The sequence below is a fragment of the Betta splendens genome, chromosome 7, assembly GCF_900634795.4.
Source record: "Betta splendens chromosome 7, fBetSpl5.4, whole genome shotgun sequence".
Lineage (NCBI taxonomy): Eukaryota > Metazoa > Chordata > Actinopteri > Anabantiformes > Osphronemidae > Betta > Betta splendens.
The window spans coordinates 8,035,785-8,051,983 of record NC_040887.2 but is presented as its reverse complement, the minus strand read 5'-3'; the positions used below and the strand labels follow the sequence as shown (position 1 = coordinate 8,051,983).

The 16,199-nt window shown below is 48.9% G+C and overlaps 1 protein-coding gene across 3 annotated transcripts; it reads right to left on the bottom strand.

The window, feature by feature from the left end:
• Positions 1–41: 41 nt before the first annotated feature.
• On the bottom strand, positions 42–13,956 carry LOC114859387 (FERM domain-containing protein 4B). 3 transcript variants are annotated; one of them, XM_029157486.3, is made up of 24 exons: positions 13,743–13,955; positions 8,156–8,221; positions 7,857–7,951; positions 7,684–7,776; positions 7,487–7,571; positions 7,134–7,190; positions 7,028–7,050; positions 6,528–6,611; positions 6,345–6,410; positions 6,048–6,105; positions 5,871–5,957; positions 4,725–4,801; positions 4,489–4,627; positions 4,262–4,403; positions 4,043–4,176; positions 3,841–3,957; positions 3,538–3,766; positions 3,409–3,462; positions 3,174–3,321; positions 2,841–3,008; positions 1,926–2,710; positions 1,666–1,804; positions 1,373–1,480; positions 42–803 (listed from the first exon to the last, which is right to left on the bottom strand). In XM_029157486.3, exons 2-23 carry the CDS (start codon positions 8,219–8,221, stop codon positions 1,375–1,377), a joined length of 2,952 nt encoding a protein of 983 aa, XP_029013319.1. In that variant the 5' UTR covers positions 13,743–13,955; the 3' UTR covers positions 42–803; positions 1,373–1,374. The 3 variants fall into 3 exon arrangements, with proteins under 3 accessions (XP_029013319.1, XP_040927309.1, XP_029013321.1); XM_041071375.2 differs by lacking the exon at positions 2,841–3,008 and having other exon boundaries at positions 13,743–13,956; XM_029157488.3 differs by lacking the exon at positions 1,373–1,480.
• Positions 13,957–16,199: the final 2,243 nt, after the last annotated feature.

The window sequence follows — 16,199 nt, the reverse complement described above, 5'->3', positions numbered from 1 at the left end:
ATTTAAAATGTGTTTAGAACTTTAGTGAACAGACGTCGACACTTTGTGTCACACATGTTTATTCACGTCCTTATTCCCAGTGGAAAATATTTTATGACAACAGCTAAGAACATACAGTAGAACTACACAATGACTGTACAAGGCTGTGGGAAAGCAAAAACAGACATGACTATGGGTTTTTTTTATGGCAGTGAACGTTTGTCAATATAAAAAGAAGTTCATATCAAAAGGCTGATGTTCTCACCATGCATCAAAACACATCACAGCACCAAAGACAAATGGTTCTATAAACAATATTGATATTCTGATTTTAAGTTGAAGCAAATCAAAGGATGGAAATGTACCTAATACACAGTCTAATGGTGATTACATGTTCTGCTTTCAAATTTCATGATGTATTTATGAGCATTTTATTTATTTTTGTCGCTGATATGGAAATGACAAAACCCATTTAACTCTATGACCTACTGTGATGTATAAGGCAGTAGCCAGTTCCTGGTAAAACACACGGACCTGGAGTCGTAAAAACACGTTGCCTGTTTTGTCAGTTAGTGTTAAATGTAGTGTTGTTGTGCAACATCCTAAAGATTCTTGACACATTCTCATCTGCCTGTACAATTCATCCAATCCAAGGCACATGGGAAAGTCATTCAAGAGTGTCATCACTGTGTTCAGAGGTTCAGGATGAAGGCGGCGTCTGAGTCCCAGGGTGGACTCACGGCTCCTCCAAGCCCAGCAGAGCATGGCTTTGTGTGTGTGGTCCTCGTCAGCGGATGCTCATGTAGCTTCCGTCCAGGTAAAATCTGCACGAGTGACACAAGACTACGTCAGACCACGTCCCCTGTTGTTTAACAGGCCCATGACGGATGTGTGGAGATGAAAATGGGATAAAGGGTCCACATTCTGATGCAGTGCAGCGTAATGGAACACGTGATGGAAGGCGGTGGTCAGCTGGTCGGTCCATAAAGGTTCAGTTTATGCACAGTTTGCATGAAAGTGCATCACTATGGAAGTTAAAATGAAGGTTTTCTTTCTTTAACAGGATAATAATTATCCATTGTAATCTGTCCTTCTCAGGTCAAACTTTATAACTAACCTGCATTAACTCTCTGCTAACGCTCCGCATTGTAATTGGACAAGCTAATACAGTATATTAGCATCCTAGCGCTTATGTTCCACTCAGCTCACAGAGCTGCTATAGGCTTAGTCTATTATTACTGTATGTTATTGTCATGATCTTTATGAATCATGAGCCAGTTCATCAGGATAATATGTTCCATCTGAGAACAGCCAACGGTGATGTGGAAATGTAAGGATGGAACATCAACATGGAGATGACGGTCACCACAACACAAAGCGCCCGCTGTCTCACCCTTAGGTGTCTGATGGCTCATCTGTACTGGTGGCCTCAGCGCCAACCACCTCAACTGACTCAGGGGCTTTGGGCATTGTGTCAGACCCTTTGCTTTCTGGAGAAAATCTGCACAGACGATCATCAATCATACGTCAGAAAGGGGGAAGGCAGCGGTTGGACTCATTTGCTGTGTGTGTCCTACTATAACAAACAGCCCTTCGCGTGAATCCGCCCCCGGTCGTCCCTCATTAACCCACTTCCTCTTGCGTCCACAGCTCCTTTGTGGAGCTGCAGTGAACGGCGGCACTTACCTGGCGCGCGTGGGACTGCGGTTGTACGGGGAGGCGTGCGCCGCCGGGTGAGTGTACTGAGGCGCGTCGGGCGACTCGTACTCCGCCAGGCCCACTGCCAGCTGGTTGCGCCAGTTGCCGGCGCTCTCCACCGACGACACTGTGAACGAGACCAGACCTCAGCGTACAGTGAGAGGCGCTAGGTAATGGTAATGAGATGCTCTCTCCCACAGATGCATTGGCAGGCCAGCTTCTAATCATGATGTGTCCTCCCATCTGACCTGAGGAGAAGGAGGTGGTTCTGCTGGAGTGGCTGAAGGCCGCCGGCATGGTCTGGTAGCCCAGACTGAGCTGAGAGCCGCTGTCGAAGTCGTACCCAGCCAGCATCCCCCTCCCCCCGTCTCTGGTGCTCCTGTTGCGGTGGTACCAGCCCCTCAGATGCTCGGCCACCAGCGCCTTCTGCATGTTCTTAGCCAACAGCTCGTTCCTGGGCCCCTCTCGGTTTCGCGGCGGCCTCACCGTCGCGTAGGGATTCTGGGAGAGCGCGTCGGCCCGGTCGCCGCCGTAATGCCTGAATCGGTCGTGTCCGTGGTAGCCGTTCATTTGGTAGGACGGGTTGACGTTGTAGTGGCCCTCGACGTCGCTCTCGTACACGTAGGCGCCGTTAGCGTAGGGCTCGGCGTCTGAGCAGGGAAAGCCGGCGACGTAGTAGGCGCTGGGCGCGTAGTGGGCTGAGGTCTCAAATGAGTAGCTGCAGGCGGAGTGGTGCTGGGCCAGGTTGGGCATGCTGCCCGTGTTCCCATACACCTCCACCTTCCTGTGGAGGCGGTGCATGGTCGAGGTCCGCGAGTCGAGCGTGCTGTACTGGGAGTTGGCCGCGCCGCAGCAGTCCAGACTGGACTGACTGGTGTAGGAGGAGCAGTCCTCCAGCACCTCTGTGCTGCTGCTGCGGTGGGCTGGTGACAAGATGAAGACCGGCTTCTCTGACTCCGCCTCTTTTCTTAGATGAGGCTGCGACTCCAGACTTCCGCTGCGATGCCGGAAGCCATGCGGAGACCCCTCAGACCTGCAGCAACACAAAGCCTGTTATATGGAATCATTGTGTGTCGGATAGGTAGAGATCAGGGCTTGGTGTGGGGGCTGCAGGTAAAGGTTGGGGTTGGGGAGAAGCAGTGGGCACAGAGCAGAGGTCACACCTGAGCTGGCTGCTGCTGTAGGCATTGCGGGTCATGACCGGGGTGGGTGGCATGCTGCGAGGGTCTCTGGGAGGTCTGGGGAGGGTTTTGTAGGGACTACTGTGGTTGGAGGAATCGTCTCTTTGACTCTGGTAGTAGTGAGAAGCCTCCTGGCCGTCAAAAGCTAATCTAAAGGGTTCAGTGATAGCAGAGGATGAAAAAAAAGGGGAATGAAATGCAGGGAAAGGTAACAAGCTGTACACATGACGAATACCACAGATTCTGCCAAAACACTAGCTCATTGCTTCACGAGTCTGCTTGAACTCGGAGGCCGTGAGCCAACTGTTTCTTCACCTGCTGTGGTTCTTGTTGCTGTGATTTCCCCTCCGAGCTCCCTGTCGCTCCAAATCGTAGTCTGCCCCCAGCGTTCGCATGGGACTGAGCTGAGGGGAGCCCTGGGCCGACCGGGACCGTGGCCTCTGACCCGTCCTGTCCGAGTCATCTGAACACAAAGGCACCAGAACACTGACGCTCAGGCCTTTAGAACATTTTTTATAGATTGATGGTTTGTGTTTGTGTTGAGACTGACCGTCGTCCAGCGGGAGACTGGACAGGGAGCTGCAGTCGGAACGGATGAGTTCATCTGCAGGAGGAGAGAACAGCTGAGGTTACTGACAGATTACTGCAGTGACACGGGTCCACCGGCACCGCACGCTACCTGCGATCAGAACCGAGGCCCGCTGCGTGGGCTTCTTCCCCTTCTTGATCCTGTACTGGTTCATCTCGTCCTCTATCTGCTGGAGTTTGTGCATGGCGTCCAAACAGTTCCTCCGCCTCTTCTTCTTCCTCGTTTTGCACAGCTCCGGCTCGTTGGCGAGCTTCTTCGCCGCCTCCACGATCTTCTGCTGCAGCGCGAATCTGCTCTCCAGGTTCCTGAGGAAGGGATCCTGTGCAGGACACGAGCGGCTCCGATGAGCGCGTGGCTAAACGTGAGGCATGGATCATCATCATCAACACAGACCTCATTATAGGGGAACAGGTCGTCCAACTTGAAGGCGGTGCCGACCCGGCGTCGGACCTGCGGCGGCCGTTCGCCCGATGACAGCGGGTACTCCTTCGGCAGCTTGCCAGTAAGTTCCTGGAAATACAAATGGAGCGATGATGCTCCGCAGCTGAACGGGACGTACGGACAAACACAGCGTGCGCTCCACGACGCGACTCACCGCCTCTCGCAGGCAGATCTTCTTCAGCTCCTTCGTCTTCTTGGCCAGAATCTCCTGAATCTCCTGCTCCTTCTTCCTCAGCTCGGACAGCTTCTCCTTCTTCTGCTCTTCACTCATTTCAGAGTCTGCGGAACCTGTAGGGACCGGACTCTGAAGCTTTCCATCCACACATCCAGAGATGCGACTGAATGGACCCGACCGGACACGACCAGAACCGACCTGTAGACACCAGGCTCCCGTTGCTGGCTGTGATGAGGTTGTTCTTGGGACCGGCCTCTCCCAGTCTGTTGACTTTCGCGCCCCCCTGCTCCGTCAGGTCCATGGCCACTTCCTCCAAACTCCTTGCTGCTACTAATTTAGCCTAAAAATAAAGAGGAAAACATAAAACAATAGTGAGATGGAAGCAGTGCTGACTAAACAGACAGTCGCTGATTACTCACACTTACTTTGCTTTGCTTCCTGTCCAAGTAAAACTGGTGCTGGCTAATGGCCATGACCCAAATGGTCTTGATCAGAGAATGGCTGGCGTACCATGTGTGGATGAGGAGGCCCGTCTGCCCAAAGGTGCGTTTGGTGACTGTTCTCCTGTCGCAGGAAGCAAAGATGCGGATTCAGCTGATTCCTCCAACGCAGTTCGTTAGAGTTTGAGTAATGTGTTTGGATGAAGGAGACTAAGTCTCACCTGTGTGGGTCGTTAACTTCCACAGCAAACTTTTTCTCCCGGAAATACAAGTTTTCCAGCTGCTTCCACTGATAGAGCTGGCAGTAAAAATGGAAAACGTGTCACACATTTACACGACGAGCTGCAGAGCCTCTTCTTCACTGTTTGCTGTTCAAATGACACAAAATAAACTACTACAGAACTCAGCGACTCGGTTCAACCGTGGCCGTTGAGAATCCCAGACTGCACAGGACCTGTCATTGTGGTCGGCACCAGCTGCCGAGTCGGCAGTAATTCAGGTGTTAGCGTGCGTTAAACCGAGACTCATCGCGCTGTAACACTTTCCACGGCTCATTTCGCCCAGGTGCACGACGGCCTGATCTGTTGGGGTCAGTGACTCACGCTTCGTCTGGACTTGAGGTAATTCAGGCACATTTGAACAAACAGATTTGTTACTGTATTACACTAACTTGAACTTTAAACTAATCCAAAAATCTTGATTGATTTTCAATTCACGCATTGAAGCTCACTTTATCATCCGAGTGTAAACACGCCAATCAAATCTTACCGGGACAATGGATGTTCACAGCCTGCGCTATTAAGTCCTCCCTGGCTTTACTTTCAGTGCAAACTCGTACTGCAGCTCTGTCCCCTGTCAGCTCCCGACTTGCCTCCTCAGGTATTCTCACATCCGCAGCCACACCCCAAGCCCCGCCCCTTCGTTGTGACATCACCAGCCGCCTGCACGCGGCCGGTTAGGCAATGTCCCCATTCGTGCAGGAGCTCAGTGCCAGTAGAAGTGAAAGGCGTTGGACTTTTATAGCTCCCGCATTCACAGACGGGGCAGCATATCTCACACATCACTCACACGGGTGTTTCTCCCATTAACTCACATCTTCGAGACAAACAGAGGGAACGAGAAAATCCAGTTCACAGTGAATCTACGCTTCACGTGGACAAACGCCTCGCTCTAATTAAGACGACGCTACCTTCTCTGCTCGTTCGTGTCTGGCCTTGTCGGACGCAGCTGCAGCTCAGCCTGCGTTTGAGTTTGATGAAACAGGCGACGCATGAATTACAGTAGAGCCGGTGAATCACGCTCTCAAACGTGCCCCGCGGCGGCGCGTCTGCGGCCGGATACGAGCGAGAGGCTCCAGTAGCGTTTACCTTTCGGGGTTTTAATTTGTCCTGCAGGTCGTACTGCCCGATGCCCTTGTAGCTGAGGCCGAGCCACCACGGGATCCCCTGTTTATCCTGGGAGGCAGAAGCGCGGCTTGAACAGCGGATGACGACATTCCAGGTGCAACAGCTGTCATTTTGCGTTAATTACAGCCAAATACCTACCTTGACTTCGTAATAGTGCACGCCGTATGTGGGCAACGACTCCACCAACGTTAAATACCTACAACAAAAGAAGTTATTGGAATCACAAACTGCTTTTCTAACCTCTATAGAACAGCCAATTAGTAAAGTAGGCCTTGGAATGAGGATGATTCACTAGACAGCAGCTGGAGAGGAGATATTGATTTCTGTCAGATGCCAAGAAGAGAAGAGAGGTTCTCATGGAGGTGAGAGGGAGATTTATGAATTCACAGCTTAATGACAGTCATTGTCCAATTACATCTTGTTTTCAGTACTTACTGAACAATGGCTTGTCCTCGAGAGACTCCTTTCAAGTCTTTATAATATTCAATGACTCTGTCCTCACTACAATGAAACATCAAGACAGTCAGCTGTACATTAGCACATAAAGCCATTCTCTGTGTCTACTGTCAAATATATAAAGAAAAGGTTTGAGTCCATTCGTGTTTACTGTAAACATACCAGTATGCAAGTGATGGATGCTCTTTAAGTACTTTGGTTGGAAGAGTTGGTAGTTTCTTCAGGTCAGCTCTGGTGTTTTCATCACTATAAAACAATACGAGCATCAAACAGAGCATGTGACCTCTATTGAACAAAGATGCCTGCCCTTCCAGAGCCGTGCTGGCCCAGCTGGGCAGATCCAGGTGGAGGCTTTGTACAAAGACCTGCAGTGTGTCAGCACAACGCTACCTGTGTGCCATCAAAAGGCAGCCCTGTTAAACGGGCCCAAGCGCGGCTCCGGTGGCTTCTTTCTGCAACGCTCCTCTCAGCACTCTGAGAGTCATTAGTCGCAATGCAAGCTTCTCAGCGCGGTGCGGTAGGCCTCATAACGGTGCTATTGATTTCTGTTGTCTGCGCTCCAGAGAAACAGGCGCGCTATTGAGCGTCTTCGTTAAAGGCTCACTATTAACTTGACCCGCTGTAGTTAAACACTTCTTAGCCAGCTGATGATGGGCTCTTACCTTGTGTAGTCCCCTTTAGCCTCCTGGTGATAAACACACACCCAGTTAGATGGTGGACTTCTCACGAATGCAATGCAATGCATGTAAGGCCACTAAAAACACAAACCTGCAACGCGCTGGCAGCTAATTTGAAGACGTTCTCACTCTCCACTTCAATGACCCCCTGAGAGACACAGAATGCAGGAAATATAATTCAAACAGAGACCCGTGTCCGCATCGCCCCACAGTAACCTCTCGGAGTGAGCGTCTGTTTTCCTACTCGCTCACTATCTGCTTTACATTCCAGCCAGCAGAGTAAGAGAAGCAAGCCCTGCGGCGATTGTCTGCGGTGCCGAGGTGCTGCTGGGGTCTAGAGACAATGAATCATCAGGGAGCCGCTGAGACGTCTCAGCTGCAGCAGGATCCCTTTTATATTGTTTCAAACCACAGAAAAACTAAAGGAAAAAAAAAAACACTTACATTGTAGACGGCGGATTTAGCATTCAGAAAGAACAGCTCCACCGTTATGATGTCCTTAAGCTGCGTTATGTTCTCCACGTAAAACCTGAGGACGAAGCATGAAAGCAAATATTCTTACGCTGTCGACATTTGGCTGCAGCAGCTGTAGCGCTGCCTGCTGGAGAGCCTGTGCTTCACACCAGAAGATGGACCGGTACCTGACCAGGAAGCTGAGAGCGATGGGCGCTGACTTCTTGGAAAAGTCATGCTCCAGAACCCTGCGGTCCATCTGCAGCCACTTACGCTGCCCACTGCGGAGGCAAACGGACAGACATCTGCATCACACGTCGCGCGACGCGGCAAAAGCGTGCGACCCTAATCATTTACATACTTGTCATCAAAAAATGCAAGTCCAAAGAATTCCTTCTCTTTGAGGTTGAAATGGGAGGAGACCAAGTCGAGGAGTTCGTACGACAGCAGCTTGGGCTGTGGAGGAAGGACAGGACACAGAGGTAAGCGGCTGCTGATTGCATTTCTCCTTACGTTTATTAAAATGATTCAGCGTCTATTCAGTCTCAAGGCTGTGCTACTACATGTATCTGCAGGGTTTACTGTAGAATTCTGAATGCATAGAATAATCTGTCAACCCTGGATCGAGATGAATATTTCCCTTCAAAGTGAAGTCCGTACCTGAACCAGCAGCTCCAGCTTCCTGTCGTCCAGCAGCTGCACTTGGCACAGTCTGCCCTCGGTCATCTGCACAGGAAGAGAAAAGAGGAAGCTGGAGGCTCGTGACCCATATCGCAATCCATTAATCGTCACAAGGACAATGACACCAGCATCTTGTGTATTAGCAAAGGTTGTGTTACTGTGGCAGCAAACACAAGGCCTGACTGTTCTTCCAAAACTACATACTGTATCTAGAAAATACCAATTAAACACTTAGACCTTTGTAAACAGTCCACATATTTACGAAAAGGAGCCAAACAGAGCAAAGGTCTCAGCGGTAAATACAGTGATTCTTATCGGGAATAAAATACTGACGTTGGTAATGACAATAAAGCCTTTGTCTGAAGGATTTGGAACCATGGAAACCAATAAGTGATTTAAGGGTCACTTTGAGTCTTTCAGGTTGAGGTTTTGCTCTCAGTTCTTGGTATTTTCCGCGTTTGAGCCGAGCGTGTTATTTGCATTATTTCAGCAGGTATTTGAGCACCACCTTTGGAGTTTCTAGTTCATTTGCAGGTTAACGTTTTACACACATCCAGTTTGACACAGAAGATGAAATGCACCTTCACCTTTTAAATCTACTACTAAAGGAACGTTTTTACTGTGCTCCGAACTTCACCTAAGGCAACAAAACACCGATCTATGCTACAAACCACCAGCTCATATCAGATCCTCACTAAACTCTCCATCCATTATAAATGCAGGTCTCCGGTTCTAGAGGACGATCATATTCGTTTGCACGTAAACACTTTAACTAAATTCCCTGCAAACAATGTCTATTGTGATGAAGATACACGGAACGTTCAATAAATCTAATCGCCAGCGGAAATGACAGATTGAGGTTGACGAGTTTTACAATACAACCTGCTCCCGAGTTGAGAAACGCGCGCGAGGAGACGCAACAGGCCGCCGGTCTGACAGAATGAGGCTGATGGCGGCTTCCAACGCTCGCAGCGAACCCAGCGAACAGCATCTGCGGTACCTGGTGAACCCCTCCAGGGACAGAGCAGGTGAGGATGCATCCGTGACCGGAGCTCATCCTCCAAGAAAACTCTCCCAGTGTTTCCAGACTGAGCAGCTGATGCAGTAGCAGCAGCGGTGACTGAGCAGCGCTGGGTCAGACTCCCGGTTTAGGCTTTACAGGTTATTAACACAGAATATGGGTCAAACACCACGAGGGTGTGTTTATTCATTCACTCTTCTGTTTTCATGCGATTGAGGTGGTCTTTTCACAAATGATTGAACGTTTTCCCGGGGAGCGAGCACACGCCTAGTTGCTCTTTTAAATGACACCATCTTTATTGTTTTAACGAGCACTTTGTCAATTACAGCCCCTGAGTAACGTCGCTCATATCACCACGGCCATAAATCTCCATCCTAGATCTAAATTAAAAGTGCACATTCAATAAATGCAATTAATCTGGAGTTTTATTGCATTGACTTCGTCGCAGCAGGGCCACACAGTTTGTTTCCGTGGGCACGACGCTGCTCTGAGGCGGCCGCCACTAGATGGTGCAGGCATTATTATATCTGGAGAAAGTAGCTCCTTCAGAAGCACACACCACTCATAAACCTTCACAGTCTTCATAAACCGTTATTAGCCCAGCAGATGAGAGCAAATCAGCTGGGATGGCTTGTACTTATGCAATATAGATGAAGTGGGTGGGAGGAGGGGGAAGAGCTGTGACTTTTAGGAATTTCTAGGAAGCGTGTGAGACTCATACTCATGATGAGAACCAATATTTACAGTAAGTCTGACGGAGCGGCCTGCAACAGCCCAACTCACCCTGCAGTATCACAGGAATGTCTGCAGGTCATACAAACGGTCTGAGTCTGATTCAAACGGGTCTACACACAGTATTTGCACCCTGGTAATTGTTCACGCCTCCTTTTGCATCTCATGATGTGTCAGTGCTGGTGTAGCTCATCATCATCATCATCATCACAAAGCACCTTGCTGCTTATTCAACCGAGCACAAGTCCTTCAAGCTCAGCAACAGGCTGTTCATGGTCTCGGTCAGGGTTCAGACAAGGACTGAGGCTTCATGAACAGTGGATGGAGGCGAGGAAGAAAGAGGAAGACGAACCATTGGACCGCACCGGCGCTGGTTCAGGGTTGTGAGACCTGAGACTGGCACACAGACATACAGACAGAATGGTACAACGTAGACTTAGAGGAAGCACAGATGAGAATGCAGATAAGAGTTCTAGTTATTGTAACACTGGTTTGAATGCAGAGATGCGAATAATAATCATTGATCAGTTAATATTAACTAATGCTCTGAAGGTGAACAATGAGCTCAAAGGAGCATCTCTGCCTCCCGTCTCAGCATTTACTACGTCACGCTGGTTAAATGTCACGTCCAGACTGCAGCTCGTCTTATCTCAGCTTCCACTTGTCATGCATTATTAATGGGGACTGATACAACACGCGAGTCGGCGTCTGCTCCCTGCGCTTACATGGCCCGACTGCAACTGTTAAACATGCATTATTATATTATTAATACCAATACTCAAATTACCATCAACATTTTTGAGCAAACGTCCACAGCTGAGTCAATTGGTTACGAACACATCAACGGGACTGGAAACCTGATGCGCTGTAATTCACCACTACAGTGTATCGGGTTCATCTGACCTCCTGACTGATACCAACAGACAAATGGAACGGTTTCAAATAGTCTCATGTCCAGGTTTAGCAGAGAAAATGGATTTATTTAGACAACAAAAAGACCACAGAACTGAAAGAAGTGAGGGTCAGATCTCAAAACATGCTCGAAGCGGAACTGAGCCCGAGTTGTGTTATGGGTGAAGACAGTCATCTGCTTTGGACCCAGGAGAACCGTGTGACGTTTCCGAACAAACTCCACAGACAAACTTTCAGCTCAGAGACATCACTAAATGAAGCACGTACAAGCAGCTGGTTCCAGCTAACGATCTTCTCCTCTGATTTCTCATCATGACTCATGGTGTCAGCTTCCCAAAAGTGGATGTAGCATCATTTTCCTGTGCGGCAAAATCAGGCGCGCGCTGATAGTCGAGGTATTTTGGACGAAATATGAATTCAGCTTCACTGTCTAACACAACAAGGACACACTCGGGAGGACATGATTCATGTGACTGTCATCCGTTCTCGCCCAGAGGACGTCTGGTCGTAGCATGGACCACAGTATTGAATTAGCAGTCACAGTAACTCCGAGTACGGCCCCTGTCAGAACCAGTGTCCTTGAGCCGAAGGGAATTTAGATGATAAAAGCGGTTCAGTGGCGACATTAATGACTGTGAAATCCCTACAGCATCTCATTATGTTTACAGATAAATTGATCTCATAGCCCTCCTTTGCTACTTTGACCTAAAGGCCAGCGGCTGCCTCCTGTCGATCTGCCTCCAGGTTACAGGAGTTTGATCAATTCATCGAAGCACGTACATTTTGATGGACGATGTCCATCCAGCAGGAGCGGAGAACAAACTGAAACCACTGAGCAGAAAAATGCCAAGAGTTAGAAAAAGTCTGAGTTCCAGATGTTTCAAAAAGCACCAAATTGTCAAAAAGCAGCGTCTTAGTGGACGATCCCATTCATTTGAGGCGCACAGCAGGACGTGTGTGATTAAAAGCCCACAGTCTAATCTGGGCCACGTGTTGCCCTCACATCTGTCCTCAGTCTGCAGACCCTCACCACACAAAACTACAGCCACTTCCTGAGCTGCGGGACGAGGCATCGAGGAGCACAGATTTTAGGAGTGGTGGAGAAAATGGAACGTGACCGATTTAAACGATGTGGAGCGAGTCGGCTCTCGGCCTCTCGAGCCCTGTGGGTCTGGATGATGCATGAAGGAGTGGGGCCATCGGTGATCGGTGCCGATTTCCAGGACACGGTCCTAACCCACCATCCTCACCTATTCCTCCTAAGTGATGCTGCTCTTATCTTATTATGGGCTGTGTATCAGATGGAGTCCATCCGTGGTAAGTGTATGAATACAAGATTACTTGCTGGTCCAGAAATAGCTCTTCCTCTTCGCTTTGAGCACATTTCTCAGAACGTCTCCGGCGGCTTTGATTCCTCAATGATAAGTTGCCAACTGAGAGCGGAGACATTTCACCGCAGCATCACACAGATACATGAAGGAGTATCTCTGTCTTGTTTGGGCTCTAATAGTGACAAACAAGTGAGACTGTTCTCGAACAATTACAAAGAAATCTTTGTGACGTTCCCAGAGAGTCTGTTGGGTGAAAGTGCTGGTTTATCTCACAAATGTGCACTTTAAATGGCACGAAGGTTGACAAATGACTCAGGACGTCCTCTCCAACAAAGGAAGGAGCATTTCACACTGGATGTGTGTCGCACAGACGCTGCCACTACAAAACAACTCCTGTTTCCAGCCTCCGGCGCTTTAAATGTACCCAGACGTGAGGCTCGTCCTTCAACTCAACACACAGTCCCAGCAGGTCAGCGTCAACATCTACAGGCTCCATCTTTGTTTGTGCCCAAAGACTCAAAATGCCCAGTTGGCTTTCAATGATTTAATAAGTACAAGAGAGAAAAATGACAACAAGGGATCAGAAATTCCAAATCTAATAAAACGAGAAAACATGCAGCGCCGCGCAAGCAGGAACTAACAATTGAATTACAAATAAGCAAAAGTCTGAACTACTGAGGAAACAAAGTCAGAGCAAAGCAGGAGGAGGACAATTTGGAAGATACAAAACAAAGTCCCTGCAAAACAAACAGCAGGGAACAAGATGAGCTGGAGGTCGGGGAAGTGGAGCAAACAGGTGGTGGTGGGAGGGGGGGTGGGGGGTAGAAATCAATGAAAGGAGAGAGACACACCTGAACAGAAAAAGGAACCACTCAACATCTGTAACACAAGGAGCCAGAGAGAATGAATTGGAAATTGGAAAGACAGACAATCCTCCACCTATGAGGACATCTCGGCCTCTCTGCACCACAACTACAACTAATGATCTCATATCTTCCTTCTAAAACCTCAACCAAAGCCTTAGTTCAGCTCCACAATTGTCACTAGAGTCTAAAATCCCTTATGTACCAACACAATATTTATGAAAATCATAAAAACCGTTGGAATCTGAATCAAAGCTGACTGGGCATTATTCACAGCGGTGTGGCCTGAGGATGACATAATTAATCATCCAGCCTTTTTAATATCCACCAGTCACATTTCCGGGCCCACTGTGGGTCTGTGGAGCGCGCAAGTTGGTATTTTATCCGGCTTTCTGTGCGTGCAGTCATCGGGGTGGCTCCGCATCCCATCCAGGCGGAGAGGAGCCACCTCAGGGCCACCGAGCAGCGAGAACAATGAATGAGCTACTGTACGGCACTGTACCGATGGGTGGGTTCCACCTGAGCCCCGTGACTGGACCGCCGTGACACACACGCAAAAAACCCGCACTCTTCCTCGTGGAACCGAGCGAACTGACGCGCGAGCCCACGCTGCCGTAATCCCCATTGATGTCGGATCACGCGCACGCCCGACTCGGTGGACTTTGTCCTCCCGGCTCCTCCTCGCGGCTTCGGCTCCATCACCTTACCTTGGCGCTCGGTGCTGCTCGTCGGGTCTGGATCACTGGAGCCTCCCCGGCATCGTCATCGCCGCCCGGTTCAGCTTCTGCCAGCGCGTGGAGCCGCCGCGCAGCCGGTGTCCACGTTCGTCCGCCGGTGCCGCGGTCGCGCACGCACTCGCCCCTCGCACCGAGCCTCGCTCACCACGCCTTCAACCGCCGGCTATTATGTGAACAAGCCCCGCATCCCCTCCCATCCGCGGCTCCCTCCCTCCCTCTACTCCCCCCCTCTCTCTCTCCCACCCAGCAGCTGCCGGTGCCGGCCGGCCTCCTTCACCGTTAAGATGTGCGACGTCCTGGAGCCCCTCGTTCTCCTCTGCGTTCAGCCGCAGCTGTGAAGATTGTGTCTAATACAGTGACTTTATTAACGCCGGTGTATCAAAATGCATCAGTTCAAATTGTGTATTTAGATTCCCAAAACTACTGGTACCATGGCAACAGCTATTCTGGAGTCTACATCAGCTCATGTTCAAGTCTTATTCAGCAAAGTGAGTGTTTTATGTTCATAGTTTTGTGCTTGTTTAATAACATAAACACAAACACTGGCTTATGGCAACAAACAGGACCTGCTGTAGAGCTTCTATTTACAGCCCTGACCTGCAAGAACAGGAAACTTCACGCTCACACATCAAATGTGCTGATTTCATCCCGGCTGATAATGACAACCAGGTTGTCTTTTTGTTTGGTTTCTGCTCATTTAATGGTAGCGATTCCAGCTCGTCTCCACAGCTCGACCAGTCCAACCAGTTGCTCTGCTGTACTTCACGACGCGGGTCAAAGTCAACACTCGGCGATATTGACGCGCGTCTTTAAACACTGTAGCTGAGCTCCAATGAATCAGCTTCACCCGCTTCGCGTGTGGCTCAGCATTAGCACTGAAAGCACGCGTACAGTAAACACCGGTGTGCTTCAAGTTAACAGCCTGCGTTGTCCTGCAGGATTCATTCGACGCAGTGTGTGTGTGAAACCAGCAGGCGCAGCAGTTTAAGGGCACAGCCGTAACATTTCATTGTGTTTCCTGTTCAATACTAACATCATTTGCAATTAATGTGAGGGATAAACAAAATGGCACAGTTGCAAATGGGAGTTCTCCCTGTCTACATAGTGAACGCTGCAGGCCATTCATTCACCCCCCCCCTCAGACTTGAATAAGTATCTCATTATGATCCCCCAAAACCATCTGTCCAGCGAGTCGCCTCCTTACAGGAGGACGTCCTTGTAAACAAAAAGTGGGATTCCCTCATTGCCCTCGTTACCCTCATTAGAAATTTAATGACATCGTTAAAGGCCGTACATTACTAGATTCAGGGAGCTCGGCTACTCTACACACACATTACTTCTACAGTCGAACTGTACATTACACACTGTACAATACAAAGTTAGTGTAGTTTTATATTTAAATGTCACATTTTACTAAGTAAGTGAAAGAGGAAATGCAATTACAGTATCAACATGCAGTATGACTCCATCTCTGTCCTCAATAACTACTGTAAATGTCTACAATACATTGAACATGTAATCAAACATATCAACATCAAACCCCACTTCCCTGTATTCACTTTTCAGGAGCCAGATGGTGGAGCCACGATTTTGAAATCGGGGCAACAGCAACGCAGACAAAGGCCAGTGATGCCCATCAGAACTGTAAAACATTTGGATTTGGAAATACCGGCTCACACATGCTCATTAGTCCTCACTGTGACTACTGTACTTTGTGCAGCACTCACGCACGCCTCCTCTGACAACACACAGTCAGGCAGTGAAGCAGCCCAGGGTCACTGCTGGGCAAAATGAATGTGGATTAGCAGGAGATTAATGACTGACGGTTTGCAAATGAAACCCTTGGCCGTTCTTGTGATTATGAATAGTCTGTCTCTGATTCTTAATCAGACAACAATCTTAATAATGAGCAATGCATTTGAACAGTCGGGTTTTGACTTCGGCAAATACGGAGCAGACTCTGTGCGTGTACTACAGTCTTGCAGACTGAGCCGTAGCATTGTCTTGTTCAGTGATGCAGACTTGGTGCCTGGAGGCTACTTGTCTTTCTATCATACCTCTGCATTGTGGGCATTTTAACAAATGATGTGAGCCCTGATTCATCCCCGTGTCATCATGCTAGAGTCTAGGATGCTGGAATAAGGAACCTTGTGTCTGTTTCTACTGGAAATAAGTAGAAAAATTGATTTTTTTCTTCACCCACAGCCTCGAGTCCATCTGATAACAACTTGGACTGCAGAGAACTTAGGAGAGTTTCCGCTTTGGCATCACATTTACAAGTTAATAGTCGTGTTTGTTGATGCAGTGAAAGACTGTTAAGAATGAGAAGGAGAAATTAAATGTCACAGATTTTAGTTCATTTGTTTTTTTTTGACAGTGAGGATATAACTGTGGACAAGTTCAATGTCTGACCAGCTGTCAAAACCA